General features: G+C 47.1%; 13 protein-coding genes across 13 annotated transcripts; all 13 read right to left on the minus strand.

Annotated features, from left to right (window-relative positions):
- Position 1: 1 nt before the first annotated feature.
- Positions 2 to 638, minus strand: TbgDal_XI140 (hypothetical protein, conserved, (fragment); the record flags this gene model as incomplete). Its single annotated transcript, XM_011780861.1, has 1 exon — positions 2 to 638. A coding segment is annotated over one exon (637 nt), but the record flags the coding sequence as incomplete, so codon positions are not given.
- A 660-nt stretch (positions 639 to 1,298) lies between these two features.
- TbgDal_XI150 (mitochondrial carrier protein, putative) lies at positions 1,299 to 2,231 on the minus strand (the record flags this gene model as incomplete). Its single annotated transcript, XM_011780862.1, has 1 exon — positions 1,299 to 2,231. One exon carries the CDS (start codon positions 2,229 to 2,231, stop codon positions 1,299 to 1,301), a length of 933 nt encoding a protein of 310 aa, XP_011779164.1.
- A 405-nt stretch (positions 2,232 to 2,636) lies between these two features.
- TbgDal_XI160 (hypothetical protein, conserved) lies at positions 2,637 to 4,565 on the minus strand (the record flags this gene model as incomplete). Its single annotated transcript, XM_011780863.1, has 1 exon — positions 2,637 to 4,565. The coding sequence occupies one exon, from the start codon at positions 4,563 to 4,565 to the stop codon at positions 2,637 to 2,639; it is 1,929 nt and encodes a 642-aa protein (XP_011779165.1).
- Positions 4,566 to 5,146: 581 nt separating this feature from the next.
- Positions 5,147 to 5,938, minus strand: TbgDal_XI170 (hypothetical protein, conserved; the record flags this gene model as incomplete). The annotated part of the gene is made up of 1 exon (XM_011780864.1): positions 5,147 to 5,938. One exon carries the CDS (start codon positions 5,936 to 5,938, stop codon positions 5,147 to 5,149), a length of 792 nt encoding a protein of 263 aa, XP_011779166.1.
- Positions 5,939 to 6,345: 407 nt separating this feature from the next.
- On the minus strand, positions 6,346 to 6,966 carry TbgDal_XI180 (hypothetical protein, conserved; the record flags this gene model as incomplete). Its single annotated transcript, XM_011780865.1, has 1 exon — positions 6,346 to 6,966. The coding sequence occupies one exon, from the start codon at positions 6,964 to 6,966 to the stop codon at positions 6,346 to 6,348; it is 621 nt and encodes a 206-aa protein (XP_011779167.1).
- A 644-nt stretch (positions 6,967 to 7,610) lies between these two features.
- On the minus strand, positions 7,611 to 9,686 carry TbgDal_XI190 (hypothetical protein, conserved; the record flags this gene model as incomplete). Its single annotated transcript, XM_011780866.1, has 1 exon — positions 7,611 to 9,686. The coding sequence occupies one exon, from the start codon at positions 9,684 to 9,686 to the stop codon at positions 7,611 to 7,613; it is 2,076 nt and encodes a 691-aa protein (XP_011779168.1).
- Positions 9,687 to 11,840: 2,154 nt separating this feature from the next.
- Positions 11,841 to 12,113, minus strand: TbgDal_XI200 (dynein light chain, putative; the record flags this gene model as incomplete). Its single annotated transcript, XM_011780867.1, has 1 exon — positions 11,841 to 12,113. One exon carries the CDS (start codon positions 12,111 to 12,113, stop codon positions 11,841 to 11,843), a length of 273 nt encoding a protein of 90 aa, XP_011779169.1.
- A 365-nt stretch (positions 12,114 to 12,478) lies between these two features.
- On the minus strand, positions 12,479 to 15,433 carry TbgDal_XI210 (hypothetical protein, conserved; the record flags this gene model as incomplete). The annotated part of the gene is made up of 1 exon (XM_011780868.1): positions 12,479 to 15,433. The coding sequence occupies one exon, from the start codon at positions 15,431 to 15,433 to the stop codon at positions 12,479 to 12,481; it is 2,955 nt and encodes a 984-aa protein (XP_011779170.1).
- Positions 15,434 to 16,094: 661 nt separating this feature from the next.
- Positions 16,095 to 18,236, minus strand: TbgDal_XI220 (hypothetical protein, conserved; the record flags this gene model as incomplete). Its single annotated transcript, XM_011780869.1, has 1 exon — positions 16,095 to 18,236. One exon carries the CDS (start codon positions 18,234 to 18,236, stop codon positions 16,095 to 16,097), a length of 2,142 nt encoding a protein of 713 aa, XP_011779171.1.
- Positions 18,237 to 18,900: 664 nt separating this feature from the next.
- TbgDal_XI230 (hypothetical protein, conserved) lies at positions 18,901 to 20,208 on the minus strand (the record flags this gene model as incomplete). Its single annotated transcript, XM_011780870.1, has 1 exon — positions 18,901 to 20,208. The coding sequence occupies one exon, from the start codon at positions 20,206 to 20,208 to the stop codon at positions 18,901 to 18,903; it is 1,308 nt and encodes a 435-aa protein (XP_011779172.1).
- A 759-nt stretch (positions 20,209 to 20,967) lies between these two features.
- Positions 20,968 to 22,767, minus strand: TbgDal_XI240 (ATP-binding protein, putative; the record flags this gene model as incomplete). The annotated part of the gene is made up of 1 exon (XM_011780871.1): positions 20,968 to 22,767. The coding sequence occupies one exon, from the start codon at positions 22,765 to 22,767 to the stop codon at positions 20,968 to 20,970; it is 1,800 nt and encodes a 599-aa protein (XP_011779173.1).
- A 339-nt stretch (positions 22,768 to 23,106) lies between these two features.
- TbgDal_XI250 (hypothetical protein, unlikely) lies at positions 23,107 to 23,499 on the minus strand (the record flags this gene model as incomplete). Its single annotated transcript, XM_011780872.1, has 1 exon — positions 23,107 to 23,499. The coding sequence occupies one exon, from the start codon at positions 23,497 to 23,499 to the stop codon at positions 23,107 to 23,109; it is 393 nt and encodes a 130-aa protein (XP_011779174.1).
- A 166-nt stretch (positions 23,500 to 23,665) lies between these two features.
- On the minus strand, positions 23,666 to 26,233 carry TbgDal_XI260 (hypothetical protein, conserved; the record flags this gene model as incomplete). Its single annotated transcript, XM_011780873.1, has 1 exon — positions 23,666 to 26,233. One exon carries the CDS (start codon positions 26,231 to 26,233, stop codon positions 23,666 to 23,668), a length of 2,568 nt encoding a protein of 855 aa, XP_011779175.1.
- Between the last annotated feature and the right edge of the window lie 398 nt (positions 26,234 to 26,631).

Below are 26,631 nucleotides of genomic sequence, written 5' to 3' on the forward strand. Positions count from 1 at the left end.
TAGTGCTCCAACACAGTGCCACAGTTAACCAAGGCAACTACGTTGGCAAGTGATGATGGATCACCGTGACCTGGAAAATCAATCACCGAAAGGGAAGAAGGGACATTTTTTACGGTTACCCGCTGTTGAACGTTACCAGCAGCGTCAGAAACGGAAAGTACCTGATCCTCCCCAATCACCACAAGGTTGTTGCTCGCTGTCCACACGCCATCAATAATTCGATTGTCATGGGTTCCAGTAACAGGCACTTTCTTCATTGTCTCACTATTTATTACCATGAGGTCGCCGCCTGTGTTGCCTACTGCCAAAAGCGAAGCGACAGGAGACCATGCCATGAAACACAACCCCTGAAGACCGGTATCTATAGAATCGGGTCCGGCCTCATTGCTCATTAGTAAAGAAACATTACTGGAGTCCTGTTGAATAAGGGCAAGTACAGCGCGTGCAGGATCCCACCCGAGCCGGTAGACATTGGGAAGAGAGAAAGTGTGAAGTCCTTTTCCTTCAGAGGATATTATTCGCACCTTCCCGTTGGGGCAATACACTGCAAGTTTTGAGCTATGGGGATCCCATGCGAACTGCGGAACCCCCCGGTCGAGGTCCTCTGCCGTAAGCTCAAACTTTTTTTGAATGCTCATTTAAAGCGGTATAAAACGTAAGCAAAAAACGAAAAGGAGCACACAAGCAAAAAGCAAGCTTCGTGTAAATGAAATGAAACTACCGAATAAAAATAAGGGGGAAAATAAAAGTAACATTTCAGCAAAAAGTGGATGGAAAGGTGTTAATATACCCCGCGCAACAAGAAAACAGATAGGCAATCAACCTATAGGGAAGCTGAATAACAAGCAAATGGGTGGGAAACATAACTTGTCAATATATATATATATATATATATATGTTAATTTAATGCGTTTAACTTTACTCCGACACCGCAATCCCTCAACAACTGACAACATCATGAACTGTTCGTAACAAAATGAGAAAAAGAAGGAAGAGGAGGAGGGAAAAGTCACACCAAAAGTCGTATTGCTGTTTCCTGGTGCGGTACGCGTTTCAGGAAACTACGTACTGAAACAACTGTGCGCTCTACGGATTTTGGTAGCTATTGGTATTCATCTTTTATGCTGGTGCTCCCTCTCACTGCTTATGCAGCGGAGCTTAAACCACAGACGACCCGACTTTTGAACAAAAGGAAACAGTGCGATGCTGCGTTCCAACCGGTCGCTCAGTGTGAAAAAAAAAGGGGGTCAAAAGATACTCGAGTGTAGCTCACACTACCAAGACTATTTCGCGGTACGTTATCCATTCAAACCGCTGCACACACAAAGAAGTTTATTAGTGGACCCCTGTGCCTCAAATATTCGATTTACTTGTTCGTAAGCAGCGATAAGTACCGCATTACCGGGAAAAGCACGAATAGCCGTAACGCCGTAGCCACGTATGAGTCCGCGCATTCCCTCTATCTTATACAGGCGCATCAAACCCTGAGTGATGGAAAGATTACCGTATTCACTTCTATTTGTCTGTACTTTAGTTTTAAGGACGTCAATTGGGTAAATAGACGTCCAGAAAACGACACCGGCACAACCACCCCCGAGAAAATGAACAAAAGGCGAAGCATCAGTGAAGACTTGCCCCTCCTGCAACATATTCCGAATAACCAATTGAAAGGTAGAAAAATACATTCCACAGCCAAGTGCCTCCCGCATGATCATGGATACATGTCCCTTGAAGAGCCCCCGGATTCCGGAACTTCGATAAATGGAGGTGACACAATGTGCAGAGTTTTTATATATGCGTTTCTCCTCGGGGAGTGTGTTTTGCACTTGCATTTTACACTTAATCAACTCTGCAGGTGTTAACACGTGCGATACTACGATACCACCAATGGCAGCTGCTGTAAAAACAGCAAGATAAGGTTCCGTGTCAGGCTCACACCGCTTTCTGTAAAAGAGATCCTGCGCCGGGCCTATGGCTTCGCGATATGTAGCGAAGAGAGTGGCATTTTCCACAGCTGCACCAATCACGGGTAATGGAAGTCCCCTAAAAAAACCACCAAAAATGCCCTCACTGCGAGTTATCTCTATGATACAGCTCAAACTCCCACGGTAACGGTGTGGGTCGTCCTGCAGTCTCACTTTTATGGTATCCAGTGGGTATTCCACTATAGTTGCCAGTGCGCCACCAACTGAACCCGCAGTAACCTCCTTCAGAAAGTTTCCATCATGCATTCTCCCTCAAAGTTAACAAAAACAAAACGGAATAGGTTGTCCTATTTTTTTATTAGGAAAAAAAAAAAGTTGAGTCGGGTTGTGTGAGGTGTTTTCGGGGCTACCTTATGTATGGTGCGCAGCTATAGTGAGAATAACAGAACGAGAAAAAAAATAAGCAGAAAGGACACAAAAAAATATATTATCACAGCAATACAATAAAAAAAGATATAGCACGATGCAGCCAATATTAAACGATAAAGGAAAAGGATGCTGTGCCAAAAGGTGACATGACGCTTAATAATAATGAAGCATATTCGCTTAACAGTGAATGATTCCCTTAATGTTGTTTTTTCCCCCTCATTCAGGGACTAATGCCCACTCCTCACCGTAAGTACGCCAGCGGATTCACTGAGTAGCAGAAATTTAGTTTCCAGACGCTACAACATCAGCATACATGTCCCTTTGAGTTTGTGTACGGTCTCCCTTCAGTACCCGTTGCAACACCAACGGTGGGGCTGTTCGCATCCGATGCTGCAGTCGCTTCGTGTCCCGCTCAAAACCTGCTGTCATGAGTGTCTCGGCTAAATCAACAGGAGGTGCAAACACGAAGGTCGGCGCATCATCATCGGAGAAGGCGTCCTCATCATCACTCGGTTCATCTTCATCGTCCACCTCGCTTTCACACAGTAAAAACCCCGGATATTCATTGTTTAAATTAATCCGGGGATCGGCTGGTCGGGGTGGTGGGTTGAAAGGCGGTAGCACGCCGGTGGAAAACCGACTACACATATCAACCACGTCTCCCATATCAATCCAGGGAATAGGCAATCTGTTAACGTTACGCCCAATAACACGAAATAGATTAACAATAGCCGCATCACCAGGATTCACAACAGCGTCGGCAACTTCTGCAACACCCTTGCGCGCTAACCACCTGTTGCGTACCACACGCATTGCTTTCAAGACTGGGGCAAACTTTGCCTGTGAGGAGAGTTTAAAGCGCCTACATGCAGCCGCACGCTCTATACATTCGGCAAAATGTTCAAGGTCCCAGTCATCAAATGTATTTGCACGGTCAATTATAGACTTCGCCACGAAAGCAAGTTCGGATATGGGGCTCCGCACCTCACCGTGAAGTCCAAGGGCAATTTGTGTCGTTACGCAAAGCCTGCAGTTAACGTGACGCGCGAGGTTCCTCCCCCGCAAAACCTTGGAACATAGCGGACATTGCATAGATTCCCACGTCGGATCAGAGTTCTCATCGCCAGCGAGACGCACGATCCAACGGTCCTTTTCATTTGTTACACGAAAAGTGGGACGGTGGATAAGAATAAACTCACGCACGTCACCGAACTCGGCAACAACCTCTTTGCTTGCTAAAGTAGACAGACGGTTAACCAACACATCCAATTCAACCGCACCCCCACAACTTCGTATCGCCTCACGAATGAACCGCACCCCAAGTGGGAAAAACCCGCGCTTCACGCCATGTTCGTCACGAGGAAGCTCTAAAGGCATAACAACATCTGAGTAGTCGGGAACTTTGCCATTCTCAGCTGCTACACCACGGACTGCATTAAGAAGCTCCGCCTCCTGTCGGCGGTCCATCTCCTCACGGTTCCGATCCATAATCTCTCGAAGGCGTTTTCGCCGCGCGTTTTGATAATTCTTCAGGTATTCTGCAGGGACCGCTTTCATGTAACCTTGCGGTGCATCGGCATCAGGTTGAACCTCAGGAACAGCAATTTCTTGAGGTCGTGCTGGTGCATAACTGCTCGCCATGTTCATTGCAACCTGACTATCAATAGTTTTTACTTGAAGTATGTGTTTAGCCCCCGCGGGCCTCTCCGTCATCACAGCCTTCGTCGAAAAGGCACCAGCAGTCCTCAGAGCGCAACTGTGAAGCGCCACAACACCGCGCTCACGCTCCGATGCACTGGCATTATTACGCGCTGTTTCCTTCTGTGTTTCTGGATCAATCTCTAATAAAATCAGAGACACGAGAGGAGCACCAAACACTACTGCAATAGAATATTTGAGAAGGCTTTTGAAATCGGCCCACTCGGGACCGTCTGCTGCTGGCGCTGCTGTTGTGGCAAGGGATCGTAAGCGGGGCCGGAGGGAATCAAGAAAAATTACGTGTTGCTTTGCTAGTCGATCAATAAAGAACCACAGTACCAGTCGCTGCCCACCGTGCGATGTACGAAGCGCATTCTCTACTGCGTCAATGATTCCTTCAACGTTTGCCAGATGGGATTCGCACTGTTGGGCAAGGCCACTTAGCTGCTCCATGCTGCAACCCTCCGCAAGTGAAGCAATGGCATCACTTAATTCTCCCAGTGTCAAACTCATTAAAGCAATTCTTGAATACTACTACAAAAAAAGAAAAAAGTAAAAAAAAAAAGGAAAGCTTCAAAACAACTTTAAACATCCATCTCGTTAGGCAACCAAAGAAAAAAAAATGTTCACACAGCACCCATCTCGTTGTAAGAAATCAGTTGTTTAGCAACGCACTTGTCCACAATCATCACTATGAGTTGGTGCGACGGGGCTGCACAAGCCACACAGTCCGTTCGTATCTACGAAATGAAATCCATTCTCTGGAAAATGAAACTTCGGTGGATTGTCCCTAAATATAAGCAGGTTACGTAAACTAGAAAGCATTCAACAACTACGGCAAGGCGTTGTTTTAATACTGTGTCAGCGATAGGCAGTGGAACCTAACAGCGCAGCGCAAGGTTCACACCCCTGTCCCGCAAATTTACCAGCAAATTACAGAAACCACATGTGAGTAAAACACATGTGTATCGCAACGGTACGCCCTGCAGAAGAACGAAAAGCAGCAGGAAGTAAAGAAAAATAGAGAAAAAATTTTTTAAATAGGATTGGAAAGACCAGGGGCGAAGCAATAACTAAACACAGAACTCACTACATCAGACATTTTGCGAGCGGGTCAAACACGAAGCCGCATTTTTGCATGCCTTCATCCGCTGAGCGAAACACATAGCAAAGTCTCGTTGGGGTTGCGACGGACTAACCTGAGGGCGATTGGCCCGGACAAGATTCTCAGCATCCGCATATTTCATATTCCCATACGTGGTGAGGTAGCACATGACCATCATCCAACTGCGGCCCTTGCCTGCTTTGCAATGAATATAAGCGGTCTCCTTCCTCACATTAACACACTGATAAATCTGCTCAACTGCAGAAACAACCACATCGAAAGAGACGTCTGCTGTCGCGTCCTCCAATGGAACATGGCAGTATTCGACATCCGGATTAACATATTGGCGCCAGGCTGTCTCATCAGCGAAGGTTATCACCGGAACACCAAAACCCTGTATTTCAATTTCCTCCATGCACGCAACAACAAGTCCTAGTTCCTGATCTTTAGTCCTCAGCTGTCCGGCAAGTTGCACCAAGTGGTTTCCACTGTCTCCAAACTTTGTGACAACGGGAAGAGCTCCAAGTATGCACCTATCCGTTATGAAGTTCCAGTGGAGAAAATCTTGCACAAGACCCATCTTTCGTCCAAAATAACCGGGTACTACCGTGGCGGTTAATGATCCCCAGAAGTAAGCCGCTTTCCGTGCAGATGTCAGCGCCTGTTGCATATAATCCACTACATCATCACTATCCCCAGCCGGAGGAGATCTCATCTCATCCACTTTTCGGGGTTGCATATCGACAGGACCGTCATCAGGACAACAATTAGGCGAACTCATATCCTAAAAAAAAAACAGTGCAGAAACTGACTTCTTCAAAAACGAAAACAGAAACGAGTTTCAGAACCTCGGACGGACACATTTGTGCATCTGTTCCACCTCACGAAAACAAAGAGCAAAAAGAAAAACACTCACAAGGCACTCCTTCACTTCTGTACCCATCAACTCATAAGGTGACCACAAACCTTCCACCAAAGAGGTTGAGTGAATGAGGCATTCAACCACTACATCTGGACATGTGTTTTACATGTCAGTATTTTCATTTCTTATCGGCGCCACAAAACTGTTAATAGTGGCAATTGCAGCCTTAGAACTAAAGAGCACCTCACTTGTCGGGACTGCACAGTAAGAAGAAGAGAAACTGCAGGTACAACTAACAGAAAGGAAACGCAATCGCACAGCAACTATCAATTTGTGGTGCTAACGCCACGGACGACACCGTCCCATCGCCAACCGGGTTTAATACAATATGAATTTTCCCATATCCGCTCATCCGCACGCACCACTGGGCGGAATCTTTCTTCGGAGTACGGCAAATACTGCGCAAGGAGCTTATCATCTAGTGAGTGCCCTGATTCTGCGTAACTTAAAGTTGTGAAGTACACCTGAAGTAACTCCTCTGACATCAGTCCCTTCCAGTGATCCGGAACATCTCGATCCTCACGAAGGGCGGCATGTCGCCTCCTCGCCGCTACTGCTGGAGGGCGTACGTTTGACGCGCTTTGGTATGATTCGCGCATTTGTCCATCGCACACATCAGTTACAAAACCCTCAACGATTTCACCACAACCACTGCTACTTCCAGCTCCATTACTTTCGACGTCCGGTTCCTCCGTTCTTAATCCCATTGCCCACAACATCTCATCCTTATCGTCACGAGTGTACCGAAGAAGTGGCTCCTCCACATATCCATCCGCATCATCGTCATCGCTGTCGCTATCGAAGCGGCGTAGACGTTTCATCCCACCTTTATAATGCAAAAGCAAATGAGAGGGAAAAGGGAAGGATACTAAATTTAGGAAAAACATATTTAAAGGGGGAAAAAAAAAAGAAACGTAGTATCCCAGCGTCCTCCTGGGCATTCTTTTTTTTTAGAAAGTTTCCTCTCGTTCGTGTTCCGCCTCGCTTCCACTAGGATGCACACTTAGTCAGCACATTTCCATTAAGGCTCAGAAATGGAGGCCGCACGAATTCATCATAGTTCCAAACCGCCACCATATGCGACTTGTACACCACATCGTGAAACATTGAGGACCACGCAAAACATTATCGTAAATATACACGGACCTGCTCAGGCACCGGTGAAATACTCGTGATGTTATACAAATAAAGTGATGGTGCACCTCTGCCGCATCTATTACATGTCCAACGCAGAGGTAAAAAAGGAAAAGAAAAAAGAAAAAAAGAGAAGCAGCAGCACTCCCGTAAATAAATAAATATATATATATATATACAACTGCGCTTAACTGATGTATAAGCAATAATGTTACACAAACGTAGACACACACACTAAAAAGTCTGATATCCCCTCGTTACTACATACTTCAAAGGAGCGGAAACAAGTAAAGAAGAGGTACATCCCTCGTGAAAGCGGTTCCGTGCAGTTGCCGCTGGCGGACAACATTTTCTGCACATAATCTCCTCTCCCCTTCCTCCTCCTTCGTTTCGGGCACTAACTGGAAGACTCCACACGGGAAGATTTGCGAGACCCTCTGAGGACATTTACGTTACTCAGTGATGAATCAGAGGAAGGAGTCAACATCCAGGGAGGTTTAATTTTGCTTGGAGAAAGGATCTGCTCCACAGAAGGTGCACAATCCGTTTTCGATGCCGCTGAACCATGAGTGGACTGTTCTCTTTCAGCTTTTGGTGCATCCTCAACCGGTTGTTCCCGACATTGCACAGCCTCACACTTCTTCTGAAGTACCGAAACTAAGTCCTCCGCAGAGTGGTTATACTCTATTGGATTGAAAGATGACAATAACTGACGCATCTTCTCTTCGTTTGCCTCACGGCGTCTCCGTTCCTCTTGTAGTTCCTCGAGAAATGTCTCAAGAGCACGCTCTGTTCTCGTATCAGACTTTTGTATCTCTCGAAACTCCTCGCGAAGGCGTTCAACCCGTTGGTCATCTTTTTCAGCTTTACACCCAGAATTTTCCTGAAGATTATTTTCCCCTCCTTGCAGAGGGAGCTCTTGCTTGTGGTGTGCAGACTTATCCGCTGCTTCAGTGGAAGTAACCTGCCGAGAAACGAGGGCCCTTTTCAGGCTCATAACACAACGCCGATAGACGTGCTCACGCCTCGCATAACGATCTAACTCACTTTGCAAGTGAACAAATAACCTAAACCACAACGTTCCATGTGCAACTTCAAAAGGGCACCGAGGGCACCGGTGCTTTCCATGAGCAGATGAATCGATCCGACAATCATGGCACTTATTGCTACACCCTTTTATAAATTCATCGCTCTTCGAGTTAACATCTGCAACTTCAGCACCACTTGTATCATTTCTGTGATTCACAGCCGCTGTAGCACATCCCACTTTTTCGTAAGATGCTTTGTTTGAAGCCAAGCAACTTTTCCCTCCGCCCATACCGTTTTCCCCTCCCATGTGACGTTGGATTTGTCTTTCGGGTCCCTTTACTCGCGTCGTGTAAAATACAAAATCGTCAGTCTTTTCCCCCAATTTGCTAGTTCCCACAACATGTTTATCTGCAATGTGCGTCGCTGTGCCCCCTTCACAGGCACAGATCCATTCTTTAAGGAGGCACATGGAGCAGGAAGTACTGATGCCGCTGCGCGAAGCATACACGTGGGCTCCTGTGGCAGCTATACGATATGATTCCCTAAACGTTTCTGGGAATTTTGTTCCAACAGGAGTGGCGGGAGCAAAACATGAAACCCACAACCCCGGACGCCGGCCAAGTAGCGCAGGTTCAACTAGAGATGAGAGTGCAGTGGTGATTCGCACCTCATGAGGCGCACGGCATTCGAGAAGTTGAGCAGCCGTGACTATGCAGTGTCGTGTTGAACAGACGCTACGTGCCCGTTCTGAGGCCGAAAGTGATACAAACCATAACGTTGTGTTCTTTTGTCGTGAAGAAGCGGCGTATCTCAGAGACAACCCGAACAATTGACTACATCCAGAGGAAACAGATCCACGCACACACTCCAGTACGGCTCTCATGGCATATTCGTCCTTTATTTCACAGCATGATACATCCTGAAGGAGAGCAATTGCACTCTCACTAGCATGATCATCGCTAGAACCCCCAAGGTCGGCTTTACTTTTTTTATTTGCAGCCAATGAGACACCTAAAATCAAATCCTTTACAAAACCGTCATCACCAAACTCCATGGCGGTTAATGAAACGGCCTCTAACAACGCTGCAGTTAAACCCACCGACAAGGACATAAACAACCGACAACATTGAGCTAAAAGTCCTTCCGTTGCATCAAACAATGTACAGTTACGAGTTACTTCAGTTCCATCTACTACAATGACGGATTCTGACGAAGCAAACGGAGGCAATATTGCACGCGCTACTGGCAGAACAACGTGATCAAAAATCTTCCTGTTTGATTGAGCGAAGAGGTCACACTTTAGCACTTGATGAGCCCTGGAGTCCGTTACATCTGCGATTGTAACTTCACTACCGGTGTTATTAATTGTGTAACGCATTCGCGGACAACCGCCAAACACTCGGCGCGCCTCGTCGGGGCGGAACTCTCGAACTGCCACCAGCATTGCAGGAACCTGCTTTCCAGTATTACTTAATAAATTAAGAATGGTTGGTATGAAGGTATTAACCAAGTTTAAAGACACGCAAAAGTACACGGTGGCACCAACATCAGTTATTAAAGCTAAACGACCGAAAGGTAGGAACTAGGGGCAAACAGAGTTAAAACGGAAAGAAAAAAAAGCGACAGGAACATCCACGCCAGTAAGCAAAAATCACTCTGTGGTGCTTCCGCTCCATTATGCATACAAATCGCCATAACTTCACGGCTTTTCATCTCTATCACTAAAGGAAAGGAAAAAAAAAATGAAACGTGTGAGCTTTGCGCGCAAGCACAAACACTGCTCATTCAAAGACAGTGCCACTTGAAATGCAGGGGAAGCACGGTGGGCGAACACAGGAACTCCCAAACATCACCACAAGAAATGTACCGATCGCACAGCATGCGACTTCGTGGCCACATAAAAAAAAAAATAATAATAATAATAATCAGGTATAGAAATCCAAAGAAGGAATCATTATGCAATCAGAGGTGCGAGAGCGGAGGAAAATTCAGTGACCGAGTCAGCAAAACGTTGGTGAAAAAAAAAAATAGCCACAACGCATTTATGAGACACATGAGTTGCGAATTCTCAGTTCAAAGGGGAATTTGACAACGCACATTCCTTTCAAACAAAGGCACATACACATACATATATTTATATAAGCAAGTGATTCCCCCTGCTTCTCTAAAAGCGAGACGTGTCAAGGCGAAAAAAAAACAACTTTTCAGTGACAAAACAACGCCCGAAAAACGTAAGTAGCAGCACAATACGAAATATAATATAATATTATATAATGTAATACAATATAATATGTGAACTACACCGAATGGCATATGCAATGTGACGTTACTACCAACGCAACACCGCGGGATTTTCATTCAACAGCACGGGCAGAACAAATGTGGCTTGACGTAAGGCACAAAAAATGCGGCCTAAGACGCCGCTCTCATGCAAAGGGCACTCTTCAAAAAAAAAAACAGGCAAAAAGCCCTCTCAATCACATCTAAATGCAGAGGGACAAAAAAAAACACTCAAAAAAATACTCGAGTACCCACCTCTGGAAACGTTGTGCGGAAAGTTTTTCACAAATTAACATACTGATGAAGAAAAATCATTTGTTCATGAAATCATTTCAGCATTCCCTCTTGAGATGAAGCATTTATTACAGCAAAGGGAAACTGATAATCCCAATCAAAGTTATACACACACATTGATGTGTATTCCAACTCGAATAAGAGTGTGATAAAGAATCGCGAATTCTCAATCATTATCCCCTTCAGACCAAATTGAAAGCGGAATTTCTAACTGGAATATTCACAAATCCGCTCAAAGGGACAATTGCACTCCGTCTCAACTCAAGACGTAACCTAAAGCCAAATTGCCATAAAGACTCCTATAAAAGGGTTCAATACATCACGGAAGCTTGTGAAATACTGCGTGATGAAGCGCCACCACCATGTAAATAAGGCGTTATATATAAATATATATCGAGAGAGAGAGCGGGAAAACAGTTTCCTCAAAAGCAAGATTACAACACATCTCGCAACACACCTTTATGGGAGCCGTCGCAAACATTAAAGCATGGGCTTTTCAATTCTTCACAGCGATTAGGGCCGTTCCCGACAGTTACTTTACAGATATGAATGTGTTTATTTGCAGTTTAACGACATCAATGTCGTTACGTGTAGGGGTTTGCCCTCGACCGTGTTGGTACGCCTGCTAGTTGATAATAGTTTCCAATAATATTAGCCATAACTTTCCTAGATGTTTAAACTATCGACAGAGGAAGAAGAAAAAGAAGAAAAGAAGAAACAAATGCGAAAGTTTCAGTTTGGTAACGGGACCCGCAACTAAATATGGCAGGCAAGAAAGCATGACATGCTCTCATTGCCCAATTTGACATTTGCCAACCACATCGACGAATCGTCACGGGAGCCGCAGTTCAATAGTTGAGAGGGAAGTATGTATCTACATGTTTTTCCTTTTTTTTTCTCCTTTTTTTGTTTATTCTCGCAGGCAGAAATAGAGAGAGGTTGAAGAGGGGGAAAAGGACGAAAAACGAGAAAAGACGACAACTGACCTGTTTTCTAATGCCGCAACACGGGTTGTGTGGGTGCCTCAACCTGTTTTCCACAGGAGAATAGAAATCTGACCAACGTAGAAATAAATGAAGTGCTTGCTCTCGTGCACGACATCAGCGCCAAAGTTTCGGCCGGCAATGCACTGCCACGTGGGATTGTGACGCTTGTCGAACTCTTTTTTGATGTGCGCAGCAATATCTCGCTCAAGTTGATGTTCCTTCACGGCGCGGGCAGCTACCAGGAGTGCATCGTTTTGCATCTCTTCACTGATGTCACTCAGTTTTACATTAGTCTTGCGATCACTCATCATCTTTACGTGCTGGACGGTAAAGTTCCTCTACAACTACAGAAGAAAATTATATTAAAATTAAATGAACAGAGGCAAAGGGAGGGAGAGAAATTAGGATGTGCGATATCTGAAAACTATACTGCACGCGATAACGGCACCTCCAGGCGGGCACCGGTTTCGGAAAGCCATCGGCTTAGCAGCAGAGGGTAACAGAACAAGACAATCACGGTAGTACTTGCACCACTATGACAATAAAATGCCAACAAACTGGAAGTTGCTCATTTTTAAAAAAAACACGCGAGCATAAGTACACGTACACGAATTGCCATACAACCTGACTAGCAGACGTAAGGCGCTACGAACCTTTACTGTGGTTCAAACAAAAATCAACTGGACTGGGATTCTCCTTCAGTTCGACTGGTCTTGACTCTCTCCACAAGTTGCTTGTTGACGTGCAGTAGTCGCATCGCCTTTTCCTGAATATCGGCATTCTGTTTTTGTAACTCCTCATGGCCCTTACGTAGCGACTCCTCTCTACTCGCAGAAGCCGCAAGCTCTGCACGCAAACGCGCCAACTCTTCATCTCTTCCTCTAATGAGCGACTCGTGCGCACTCATTGCGGCAGCCAACTGCTCCTTCAGGGCGGCTAACTGTCCCTGCTCGCCTTCGGTTGCCGTGTCGGCGCCCTGCAATGGTTCCGTTTCCTCCGCAACATCTAAAGCCGCTGTCTCTGTTTGAAGGGAGTTTCGGAACAGCTCCGCCCGCTGCAGCGCCTGCCGCAACGTATCCGCCACCTGCCTCACGCCTGATCGAAGTAAATGAGACTCTATGGCTTCCTTTTCTCCACTGTTCCCCGGTATTGTTTCCGACAAATACACGAGCTGCTCTTTCACAGCAGTGAATCCACTACACAGTTCCTCTAGCTGTTGTCCAAGTGGTCCCTTCATGCATTCCACACGCTCTTCAGGGTTGCTGGCTGGAGGTGACTGTTCACCGTCCGCAGCAATCTGTTGGAGTTGTCGTTGCTGACGATGCAGTTGCTCTACCAGGGTTGTCTCCCGTGTGAGATGTTCCTGCAACGACGACAAAAGGTCGCTGTTGTGGTTCTTCAGTAGCTTCAGTTGCAGAGCAGTGTGTTCGGCATCCTCGCTAATATTTTGCTTTTCTTCCCGTAATGCTGTCAATTCGGTCATGGCTGCATCTCGCACAGCCTGAAGTGATGTAAGTTGTTCCCGCATTGCTGCTATCTGCTCGGAAGCCTCCACAGCGTCAAGCGAATTGTCTACCGGTGCTTCGTGCATCAGCACACGATCCATCGCAACCAAACCATGCTGATCAATCAATTGCTCGCAGCGGGCAAGCCGCTCCAATGCCAAATCTCGTTCTTTAGTCACCTCACGCACCTTGTCCAGTAGCACACTCACGTTTTGCCCGTCGTTGATGGCAGCATCCAACAAATTGGTCTCCGTCATCTGAGTTGTCTCAAGTTTATTTGATAAGAAATGTAATGTCTGCGCCAGGGTCTCCCGCAGCAAAGAGCGAATTTCGTCACGTTGGTGTCTCTCCATTGTCACATCCACAACAACGGCAGCGTTTTCCGCACCATCGTTCGCGGCGCTAGCAACCGATTGCAGTGACTCAAACGTTGCGATCAGCCGCAAAACCTGCTGCCCAAAGGCACGCAAGTCTTCCTCACGTTGCGCTGCTTTATCATTCAACATTGCTTCAAAGGAGGTTATTGCCTTCTGAAAGTGTGCTTCACTCCGTGAAACCGCGTCCTTGACTTCAGCAGCCAGTTGACCTGACTGTACGACACCACTCCCGCCCTGATGTCTTCTCCCTTTGTCGTCAAATCGCTTGGAATCGACACGTTGCAGAGCGGATGAAACATCAGTCATTGTCCGCTCCGTTATCTTAAGTGCTTCCTCTACCTCTCTTGTTGCTCGTTGCTGCGTTTCGGCTTGCGCGACGGCCAGCGCACATTGCGTTTCTGCATTTACTGTATCATTCCGTAAACGAGAAACCTCCTCCTCATAGTACCGTCGCAGTGCAGCCACCGTGTGTACCACCTTACCTGCATCCGAATCATCTTTCAATTGCTGGACGGTTCTTTCCAACTCCGCGCACTTGGCCCTCTCGTCAGACAACTGTTCCCGCGCCATATTCAGAGATGTCGCCATCTGAACGGAGTTATCGAGAGCCCTTGTATAGTCCATGCGCAGTTGCGTCAGCTGCTGCGAAAGCAATTCACTACCACTGGGATGAATACGCTCACGCACCAAATCCGCCAACCTGTGTTCCACTACTTCCCGCCTCCGCCGCTCCTCAATGAAGTGCTCATGGACTGTCAGCGCCTCCCGTCGCAACACGGCAACTGACTCCTTAAGAGCGACATATTTCGCCTCCGCCTCCGCAATACGTGACTCCTGCCGCTGCCACGCATCGACAAGCTCAGATAACGTAACATCACGGTGCTGCAGTAGTCGTAGGGCAAAGTACTCCGGTGCGGTACGCTGCAACGCTGGATTCGGCGGCTCCGTTCCCGGCTGTACGGGCACGAAATCTGGGGGAACTATAGCATGCACAACACCACTAAGGTCCAAATGTTTCTCAAGGAGGCGTACGTGTGCCTTTGCTTGACGAAGTTGTGAACTCACATGGTCTGCATCCTTACCCTTTGAAGCCAAAATGCGCACCATATCGATAAGAGAAAGCACCTCTTCATGATGGCGAAGGGATGCATTCTGATAAAAGGAAAGAGAACTCTGCAGACGGGCAATAGTAACGTCCTTTTTCAATGCCGAGAGGTCGGCATCTAGAGCCCTCTGCGAGTACACCTGAAGGGCCTGAAGCGCACCCCGGAGAAGATTCTGCACACGTTCCACAAGTTTTTCATTTATTTGCTGCTCACCCTCCAGTTGCGATGAAAACAAAGCAATTGTCGTCTTACTCGCTGAGTCGAAGCCTTTCATCAGTTCACCCACGGCAAGGGCGGTAGAACTCTCTAACTGCTCCTTCATAATACCTATTGAATGGGTTTTCTGCCGAGAGTCATCCGCAATACGAGCATGTGAAAGGGCAGTAACTACACGGTTCGCTTGGCATCGCGACATCTGCTTCCATAATTCGGCATTTGAAGTGCGTGATCCCTCTAACGTGCGCTGAAGTTGTTGCGCCTTTCGCACTACAGACTGCAGTACAGCACCGTTAACGCTGCCGACACTTTTCGTAATCTCATCCAACTCCAATGACATGTGCTGGAAAGTGGCGGGGCAGGTTTCCTGTATTGCACCTTCCCCTTCACTATTCTCTTCCCTCGATCTTTTTGACCCAGGGAACATGATTCCAACCTTTGCACAGTGGCGAGGTCACACTCTGCGTAAATATGGGCAATAGAATTTTAAAATGGTTAATTAGTTACACAGGAAAGGAAGTGTATTTTTCTTTTTTTTTTTTTGAGGGGTGCGGAAGGAAGAAAACGGGGAAGCGCCATTCGTAGATGCAGCGGAAATGGATAAGACGCATCATGTAAACGGGGGATAAAGGGAAGCGTTTCCCAATGCATGAGGAGCAGAAGTGATTAAATGGGAGCAAAGGACGCAAAAAATAAAAGCAGGAAAGAAACTACTAAAGCAGTAGTAACAAAACTTCAATATGTTGAAAGAAATACCAAACCCAAATGTTCCCGCTTTGAAGTTACAGCGACAACAGTAACGCAAAATAGTCGGTTTCCACCACTACATGTGTGTCTAAGAGTGTCTCCACTATAAATGTCGACACAATCTATGGTTGCCTCTCACGACAAGATATTGGAAGGGAGGGGACACATACATTTGAAAAATTGTATATTAGCCCTTATTTCTTCATTGGACCCTGTTCACTCATATTGAATCCCTTCACAACTCGACAGAACAAAGCGATATGAGAGAAGCCAGAAAATAAGGGGAAATTTTGCTTACTCCTATCGTATGAAAGAATCAAAATCCCATTACCTCGTTTGCTCTAAGCATCTTCTATATCATATGGTGTTTTTCGTATAATTGGCACATCCATACTAGGAACCATAAACTTACTATCGGAGCTCTCTACATCCCAATCATGAAATGCGGGTCCCGTGGAGTCCACATAAGCACCACTACTCTCGTGCGATTGCGTTTTCTTAATGGAAACTCCACTCTCATTTCCCCCATCTGAAAGTACATTTTCGGCATTGTAATTTAAACCCCCGCCAACGCTGGAAATAGCATTGGCTCCCTCACGACTTAGACTCACTTTGGCTGGTGGCACCGTCGTCGAACACTCCGCCACAGGAGTACGGCAAAAATCCAGCTTCTCATCGCATGGAAGAGCAGAAAGGATCATTTGCCGCGAGACAGCAGATTGGCAATTAAGAATGTCGCTGAGCTTATCGTCCATAACTTTATTGTTGTGGGCTGTTAGCCGCCCCACCTTCACAACCGTCTCACGAAGCTGCTTCAGTTCCGTACACAGAGGCGGTGCAACTGTCGTGTTCATGTCGTCCAAACTTCGTTGAATATTACGCAGAAGGGCCGCGTGTTCACTTTTTATTTCTCCCATGGTAATTGATGGGGTTAGTTGTGGAGCATTATATCCTGCATCCCTCACCGCCTTCCTCAAGTCGCCGATCAACTCCTCAGAAGACGCGCGCATGGACTCTACAGATAATCTTATGGGTAAAAGGCATCCCTGAAGTTCCTTTTTTATCACTTCCAGCACGGTGTCACCAACAATAGCGCGCATCTCCGCAACCGATGTGGTAACATCGTTGCAGCCCGGAGATGCAGCAGAGTGAACTTCAACGAGATGTGGAGAAGTTCCAGGCGTTCGTGGCAAAACAGGTTGTTTGCTTCCCGCTGGCGTCCTCTGCGGTGTGATAAAGGGAGCCTCCTGCAAAGCGAACGCGTGTTGCTGCAGAAGCCAACGCAAAGCATATGTTAACTCCTCCATGGCCTCTGTCTCAAGGGCGTAACGCTCGCAACTGTGAGTAAGGAGAAGTTCATTTAGAAGTAAATCATCGATTTCCGCCTGCATTTCCATCATCAATGACTCGTCGGATCCGCCAGCCCTCGGAACCTTCTGCAGTCCTTCCTCTTGGAGATTAAGCTGGTTTCGAAGCGACGCAATCACCTCTTCCTTCTCCTCTAACTCCCGTTTTAGCTGTTCGATGGTTTCATCCGCTCGCTTCTTCGACTGATGCAGCTCCGCTAAGAGAGTACTTTTCATACCAGTTGCTGGAGTTGCCCAACAATCTTCTTCTTGTTGCCCTGAGTATTGACGTGAAGTTGACGTGCAGCGCTGCGCAGGACAACTCACAGGTCGATCGGTGTACGCTTGATTCCATGTTTTTTCACTTCGACAGCCATGGTGCGCAACACCCAATTCTTCAGAGTGCCTTTCTACACTTGAGTATTGCTTATGGGCAAGAGCTGACATAGTGTTTGAGCACCTTTCTTGAATAACCGTCCTCCAACTGGCTTCCGCAAACACAAGAGCCTCTCGAGTGTTCCGTTCATTTTCTTCAAATAACAACAGTTGTTGCTCACGGTGAAACTCGGCATCACGTCTGCAAATACTCTGCACTGACGTTAGCTGATATTCGGCTCTATGTAACTTGTCCTGCAAACGGTGCATCTGATCCCCAAGTGACTGGATCTCACGCTCTTTCAAGATACTTTGCTGACGAGAACGTTCGTACGCCGCACGCATTTCTTCAGCTCGATCAACAGCCTCACTTCGCTCCTCATCAAACTGCTTGGCAAGCTGTTGCAGATGATCAATTTCCTGCAAGTAAGACTCTTCAACACCGTGCAGAGCGCCACGATTATTACTCGTTTTCGCACGCTTACGGCGACTGGTAGATGAAACTTGTAAATCTTGCGTGCGGGCACCGGAACCAATTGATGACCTCATCCTGACCGGTGGATCAATTCCCTTGTAAGACACACCACGACTCGAATTTGCGAATGTTACGTGCGATGACTCCAAAATGTGACTGAAGTCACGTGGGGGCGAATGGCAGGCGCAGTCGCAACCTATCGAAAGTAGACCACCGTTGTCACGAGGCGTCACACCTTCCTTCCGCGCTGAGGAGGGTACAGTCTCAGCAGGAAACCACATAGTCATTTGGTAAAGGAGAGAGCACAACTAAAAAAAAGAGGTAAACAAAAAATATATAACTACCTAATACAAAGATGTGGTAAAATACAAATATATATATATATATATATATATGACGTGTGGAGGCAACTGCACTGCTTGAGCAGAATGAAACAAACAGAAATAAAGCAAGACTAACCATCTCACGAATATTTTTGAACAGAAAAGTGCATTGATTCCGCAAATAACAATAACCAAGAAAATATAATAATGTGGACTGCCGCCACACGCCTACAGTTACACGAAACAAAATAACAGTGTTGACAATAGCACCTTTATAAAGGAGGGCGGCTAGAAAAATGTTGCGAACACGTACGACCATCAGAAATAAATAATACAAGCACTGCGCTAAATGAATAAACAAAGGATGGGGGAGCGTAACGTTAAGCGTACACAGTGGACCCTGAACTTTGTAAACGCATCTTCTAGGAAGTTTAGTTAGGGGGGCGTGACGTTAAACACATCCTCTCAGCGCCAAGGCCATAATGAACGACAAAAACGACCCAGGTGAAAAAAAGACACCCTATACCAGAGGAAGAAAAGAATAAGATCTGCCACATAATACCATGGTCGTGTTTAACGTCAACCACAACAATGGCAGTTGCACGTATCGTACGAGTAAATTATGGAATTAAAACTGCCGACGAGGGTTCAGGACTGCTTTACCCCCACCATAACCTCCGTTACGACCCACTGGAGGTCCCTTAACGTAATTCTGAGCAGCAATCATTTGACCCCGTGGCACCGGCAGAAGAGGTGGTCGCACCATTTGCCTCCCGCCTGTTTGGCGAGGTGTTAAACCCACCGCTGGACGCTGCCTCCCATGGCGCGCATCTCGTTTAGACATGTCCTGCACAGCCGCTGTTGGTAAATAACCACTCGCCAAGTAACATATACCCTCCCCTATCTCCGGTTTCAATGGAATTCCATCCCGCATCTTCGAAAGTGGAACGCTCTGCGGACCCCTTAAATCAGTTTCCTCAAGGAACACGCCATGCTTCATCCACTGTATGAAACAAAGCGAATCACCGGTACCATCGTCAACGGGTAAAAGAAGTTGACCAAAACCAAATACAGCGGAGCACCGCTGCAGAACAACGATAATTATAACTGGTCCCCTGTCCATTACTTTATAAAAAGCACGCTGGTTCTCTGGCTCAGTTCGAAAAAAACCGGCTTCGACGGACCTCTCAGCATCCTCTCTCGACATCACCACAACAAAGTAATAAGCGTCCAAGTTTACAACACTCGTGTCCAGTGGTGCATGAAGAATGGGCATGGTTGCCAATCCATCACCCTTCCGCACTTCCGTGTTGTTAACGTGTTTCCCGTTCCCACACTGATCAATACACGCTTTCAACTGAGGTCCGAGGTCAGCGACTGAACTAGACGGTTGTAACAACGATTCAGTGATTGATCGGAACATTGCGGGTGTGGGAATGATGTCACTAAGGGCGACATGTATGAAGTTGCGGGGGAAAAATTCCATGACAGGTGGTACTAAAAGCAGCTTTGCGGGATCTTGTAACACGACCCAACCGCGTCCCGTGCACACACCTGTGGGATCCGTAAAGATGTCGGCTTCCGCTACCATGTCGAATGCTTCAAAAAAGCGCCCGAGCATTTCAGCTGTTGTGTTCGGGGGTAAATTCGATACATACGCGCAAACATAACCGCCGGTGACGGGGACAAGATCACCAGTTGCGGGATCGGGTACGTATGCCTCGTAATGCGCATATGGAAGTAATCTGCATGCAGTGACACCACGCTCTGTAGCATCAGTAGATAACGGTACTTCCTGTGGTGGGACGCTACCTGGATCAAAGAGGAGAGTCCCCTCAGGAAGTCTTGGATACAAAGCTAAACGACCATCCTCGAGGAGATTAAACTTCTCACCATTGACATAAACAAACGAAGAATCACTTTCTTTCTCCTCCATTTTTTTTTGTGTGTGTGTGATAGTTGGTAGTGTAATACAAGCCAGCCTCACCACAATTACCGATTCAATCCCCTTTCCCAAATCCCTCGCTCGAACTAGGCTGCTACCTTCAGAGTGTCCCTCCACCACAAATATATATATATATATATATATATTTATTTATTTGTGCCTGTGTGTATGCAGGATTGTACCAACGCACAAAACTGCCTGATACGTAAGAAATAAGTAACAAATTAAATATACCCGCGCTACTCCGTTACAGGTTATACAATCCGACGAAATGAGGGATACTCTTTCCCTCTTCCCCTCCCTAAATCTCTCCTCGCCTAAGCCCCTGCACCTCAGTCACCTTCCCTTCACCCCCTTTCTGGCTCCTTTTTTGTTTTTGTTTTAGTCCAATCAAAACTTTTTAACCTAAGCCCCGGTTCGGGAGACGTCGTAGAAAACGAAGGAAGGGAGAGATAATCAGCAGGTACGTGATGAGAAAAAAAAAATAAAGATCAAGAAACAAAACAAAACACAGCGCTCGACAATGACATTAGCTTGCCGCACGAAGCCAACGGCACCGTTATTAAACCAAAATTGTTAACCGCTTAGGAAGATTCTTCTTTTATCTTTGTTTTTTCCCTCCATAAAACAGTCCACACATTTCTGTCTTTCATGTTTTATCTGGAACAAAAACACGCAAACAGGGACAGGTCCTCAGAATCACTGCGATATAAACATATGGAATGTCACTTTCACATACTCCAACCCCAATCAAGTACCTTCCCGCTCATCTGCAGTGATTCGTCTCTCAAATATGGCCTCAACGGCAGCACCACACAAAAGTCGCACCACCGGTAATACCCGACACACCACATATTTCCCAGGGACTCCACTCAAATTCGTTACCCTATAGAAAATAAGTTCTCTTCCTCCACCATGTTTCGCACTACACCAACGCCACAGCGGGCCGAGAAGAGGTGCAAATCGCATATCAGTTAGCAAAAAAGTGACATGTGTTACTTCGTTAGGTTGAATCCTAAAATACGTTAGCCCATTTACACTGTTGGCGTACATGAAGGCAAATTGTGCAATAAACTCCTTCACCGTCCCCTCGTCAGGTATCCCAATGGAATGGCAAACCTCAGAGATCGAAGTTACATTTAAATCTCCCATGTCCGCCACGGTTGCTAACTGATGAGTGGTGGAAACCAACCCAACACATCCGGACACAATCGTGCGGCACTCGTTTGCAACTGTCAGCATATTTGAAAAGGAATATGGTCCCAACGATGGGGCGCCCCAGCAACTGGTGCTGCGAACCACCATAGTTGAACGATCGATGGAGCACTGCGGTGCAGTAAGAACTTCGAGTCGGAATGCAGAGAGGGAATTCATCTCGGCGAAAGAGCAACCGGGAGGGCACACGTCAGGAAAGGCAATCGAGAACGCAGCGCAAAAACAGTCAAAGAGATCCACATCAGGTGATAACACTAACACGAAAAATACTTCATGAGTAATTTTCGAAGCGTCTTCGATAGCCTTCCGAAGTACATCCTCAAGGATACGCTGCTGTGCTCCTCTGTCTGATGTAATACAGGCGTCGTACACCCCGCACGTACACGCCCAATACACCACATCTCCCTCAGACTTACGAGTTTGGAATGCTGCTTTGTTTTCATTCATTTGTAAATCCTCGAAGATAAGTTGATCAAGAGAAGGAAGATGCTTCATCCGATCCGATGGAAATGTAAAGAGCGACAGTTGCTGCAGTATGTGCTTATCGGCAACCTTCTCCTCATCTGTTTTTGCACGTTGAGCAACTTTAAGTACCGCATGACCGGAAGGAGAGTAGTCATTGTTATCCACAATTACAGGGCGCAGTTCAACAACTTCCAAACGCTTCTCCCTAAAGAGAGGACAATCAAGCACAATTGTCTCAAACTCGCCTCCTTCACCCGCTGCGTGCGCACCATACAAGCGCTGAATACTCTCTAGTTCTGGACGTGCAGCAAAAAGGGACATGCCAAGATGCTTTTGCGGTACAAGACCTACTGTTGCCGTCTTGACCAGTATAGCTTCCACGCGCAGAATGGTGGCGATGTCAAGGATCTCCTCAGCGGGCCGCTGCCACAAAAATGCAAGTGAACGGAGTTTCAAGCGGCTGCACACATCTTCCACGCGGTGGCGCTGGTAATTAGACAATATGGCGCCCGAAGTGACCGCTTCCACCTCAGGAAACTCCTCCTTCACAGAGCGAAGCAGCCTGTAGAGGGCTTCAATTTCATCGCCTTCATCCCGCTTGCTCGTGTAATGAAGATCCTGCACCTTCGCCTGGTCAGCGCGAATGTAGCCTCTGCGAAACGGCAGTTGCATGCACGCGGCGATTTCCTCCACAACCTCATGACCTACTGTTTGGAAAGAATAAGAATCAACCTCATGCACAGTTTCCCGTCCATCGTCGCATTCGGGAGCGATGTTCGCCACAACTACTGGGTAGTGCCCATATCGCATCGAGAGGATAATGGAGAGTATACTATCCTTTCCCCCGGAGATGAGGGCAATGGTCTTCATCGCCTACGGCTGAGAAAAATAACGTTGAAAACAGAAATAATGAGAAGAGAACGTCAGCGATCCAAACATTTCATCACACGGATGAAAATATGGACGGCACAGTTATTTACTGCTTCCTCAATCATCTACCGCCGGAGCCAATACAAGAGTTGGGAGAACGGATATACACAACAAGGGGATAACAATAACAATATGTATGTGTATATGTGTGCGAGCACGACCGGCAGGCGAATGAAGGCTCTAAGACGAACAATGGAGCCAGTTAACAAGAAGGAAGTTGAATAAGCAGCTCCTAACGGTGATAAAAAGAGCGTTGTAACAATCCAGAGGCGTTTCACCTTATGGCTGACAACTGCGATACCACCCAACATACTGCTTTACCGTGTATGCGGCAATGGAGCATGCAAGCAAGCCCCTGAACACGTTGCTGTCCACCTCTTGAAACAACAGGAAGCTGATAACGATAAAACCGGCTCTCCTCTCGTCTGCCGTCAGTCCGAGAAAAGTCCCCTCCTCGGGCTCCCTGCCGTGCCCGGTTGCACACCTCTCAGTTGGAGGCAACTGCCCATCAACACTACTGCGCTCATCAGCCGCATCCGCACCGCTGCTAAGGGTCATTAGGGTAATATCTTCACAAAGAAAAAAAAAGTATATGACAACAAATGCGAAAACGGTAAGAGATGTAGATAGAAAAGAAAAACAAACAGCACAGACACGGCGAGCGCCCGACATACAAGATGGTGTAATGGAATACAGTTTTTATTTTGTTCAGCATTAGGAACCGCGCTGAGTTTTGACGAGAGTTGTAACTTTTAGATGAAGCAGAAAGGGAACTCTTTGTGATCTCAACAGACGCACCATTGCATATCTTCCACACCTCTTCTATACACACTACCTATTATTGTGGCGCTTTCGAAGTGGTCCCCTTTACAGCCTTTAGTTTTTCCAACATCTTAACCAAGACACCTTTTTCCTTGCGGTAAACCTTGCTTGAAAGATCCTTCTGGGCATAGTGTTCAAGTAACGGCACATTTTCAAGTGCGTATGTGTAAGTAATACCAAGTGAAGTGAGGAGTGAGTTTTCCTCCTCCGTGAGGACAAAGGGATTCCTGTCTCCTTCTGCTTTCCACCCATTGTCTGTGCGGCTTCTTTGTGTGCGTGCGTAAGTGGCTCCCTGAATACCACGGCGGCTGAGTGCTGAGACAGCGGCTGTTTGAGGATGAACTCCTCCGGGTGACACACTTCGACGGCGCTTTCGCTCTGCCGGCGCCACGGTTTCGTTTCGTTTTTCAAACACCGGTTTAATGGGCAAAGATCGATTTAAAATCTCCACAGTGCCCTCTTCATAAAATCTCTTGGCATCAGATACGGTGGGAAACTGACAGAAGATACCGCTCTTGCTAACATTCAGCTTTATGGGGTAGTTACGAAACGGTAACTGCCGCTCAAGTTGAGTTCGGTCTAATCCTTCCCGATCACTTCCGAGGGCTTCCGTTGGAATAAAGCACTTTTCGAAGGGTTGGTCCAATGCTGCGATCTCCTCAGTCGCCTCCGCAACGTTTGCGGTGTCACCCGCGTCACCCGCCACCTGTCGACTAGTGGATTCTTTTTGATCATTACCTACCGAGTTCTCAGCTGTCGCCACACCTTCTCCGGACGGCACTGGGTCTTGTTTCAAAGGAATATCTGGCACTGCCGACGGTGGGGGGCTGCGTGGCGCCTCTACCTCTTTTGCCCATTCTGCTGGGCCCAGTGCGCGCATTAGAAAAGGAAGAGCAGGGGTAGCCGATTCCTTGGAAACTTCATTCGCTGCTGCAGAGGCGGTGGTTGGTTGAGGTGCTGGTGGTGGTGGTGGTGGCGGCTGTACTGAAGGAGCCACCTCAACCTCTGTGTTCGTCCCAAAGGTTACAGTTATGGGGACGGTGGTTTGAGTGCCTGCATCATTGCCAAGAAGGGCCCGCCTACGTTGCACCGCATCTTTCCACGCCTCACAAAATCGATTCGCAACAAATGTGAGATGCTTATCCATTTCATCACTGAAAGCCTCCGTGTAAATATTAGTTTGCGATAGGAGGAAGTCGCCGTCCTTTTCCTCCATGCAGAGAACACCACCCCACTGCCTTTGCATAACCTCCGCCAGCCCGCCCTCATCTGCTGAATTCAATTGAAGAGGTTCGAAACCGCTCCGTTCAGCAAAGGTATTAAAACTGGACAAGAGCAGAGGTTCGGCATCGGATGTGGGAAGGATTGTAGCCAGCAGCAACCCCGTGATATTCCAATCAGAACCATCCTTACTGGTGTGTGAAACCTGTGGGGGGTACATAAACAGTCCTTCCGCGCAGTCCTTCAGCCACTGAGTGGTGACCGTGATTACGGTTTCTCCATCCGCTTCCTCTAGTCCGCCTGGAGCGTCATCCTCATCATCTTCTGAAAAGGTACCAGGAGGAATCATTGTTACAGGGTCTTCATCATCCGCATTCTCCTCGTTCCACACCCCCTCGTCTCCACATTCGACCATTGCGGTCGCAGAGTTACCCGCGCTGTAACTGAACTCGTCCTTTATGCTGTCATCGCTTTCATCAACTTCGTTCTTCACTAGTGACACGGAATCGGTATCAACCTTAGCCGACTTGGGTTCTGCAGAACGTCCCTCTGCAGAAGTAGGTAATACTGAGCATTCTTTCACTGCTTTTGCGGCACAACCCCCTGGGGGCAGATTCGAAATATCACCGGGTAAATTGGGAAGAGAACCCGAAACCACACAGTGAGTTGCGTCTTCACGCCTTGTCACAATGTAACCACCGTGCTCATTGATTGATAGCGCTACGGTGGCATCCTCGCTAACCACTGGTTCGAGAAAAAAACGACAGTGGGAAAACAAGCGTGACCGGCAAAGTGTGGCACACGAAGAAATCGGGACGTGTGGAAGCCGTACTTGCCACTCCGCCAGACGCAAACAGGAAGAAAGGGCTCTCAATAGTGCAAGCGAGTGTGGCACCTGATTTACCCCATGCTTCACCTCCACAAGCTGCGGATACATGGATGGGCTCCAGTCAGCGCGCGAAGTTGTCACAATCACTGAAGTACTGTACTCATCCGCACTGCACCCGATGCATGCAAGGTGTAGTTTGTGTCTCCCTGGTTCAGGATGAATGGACCGAATTTCGTCGAAGGCCGTCCACCCAAATAAGCTCAAAAGCTTCTTAGTCTTCGCTCGTTTCCACGGTGCAATCACAACAACAGTGCTACCAGCCAGTTTCAGGGTCTCCAAGAAGAGTGACGAGGTGGGGTAGGATGTTATTGACCGATATTCCCCATCCACAAGGAGGTACCGCTGCTCAGGTTGACCCGGTCGCCCTTCCAGATGGCTCGAATCCACAGGTTGGAATGTCAAAAGGGTGTCGGCAGAAACAAAAAAACGCAATCTCTTCCACGATGCACCGCTCCCACCGTCAACGTCGGTCATCCTATGTATAAACTTCGCGAAGTGGCAGAGGCAGGCTACCACTTAATCCTACAAAAGAACTGAAAATAGAAAGAGTAAAACGTAAATTGGAATGTGGAATATGGAATGTGAAATGTACGAGAAACGAGTTGAGGCGAAATGACCCTAGGCGAATAACTTAACAACAACCGTGAATGAACTATGAGTAGTTTCAGAAGTGTTACGCAACTTCTTCATTCGCACATTCAGAAACAGGTAGCCCGCAGTACCCTCTTTATGTCGTACCAACACACAATAGGCCCAACTATTGTAAACCTCCTAACAGCTTACGACCCACTCACATAAGAAATAGGGGGAAAAATAACAAATTGTGATGTGCACAAGAAAAACTGAAATTTTTTCTAAAAAATAGACGACAA

Source organism: Trypanosoma brucei, chromosome 11 (assembly GCF_000210295.1).
Source record: "Trypanosoma brucei gambiense DAL972 chromosome 11, complete sequence".
In the NCBI taxonomy this organism is placed as follows: Eukaryota; Euglenozoa; class Kinetoplastea; order Trypanosomatida; family Trypanosomatidae; genus Trypanosoma; species Trypanosoma brucei.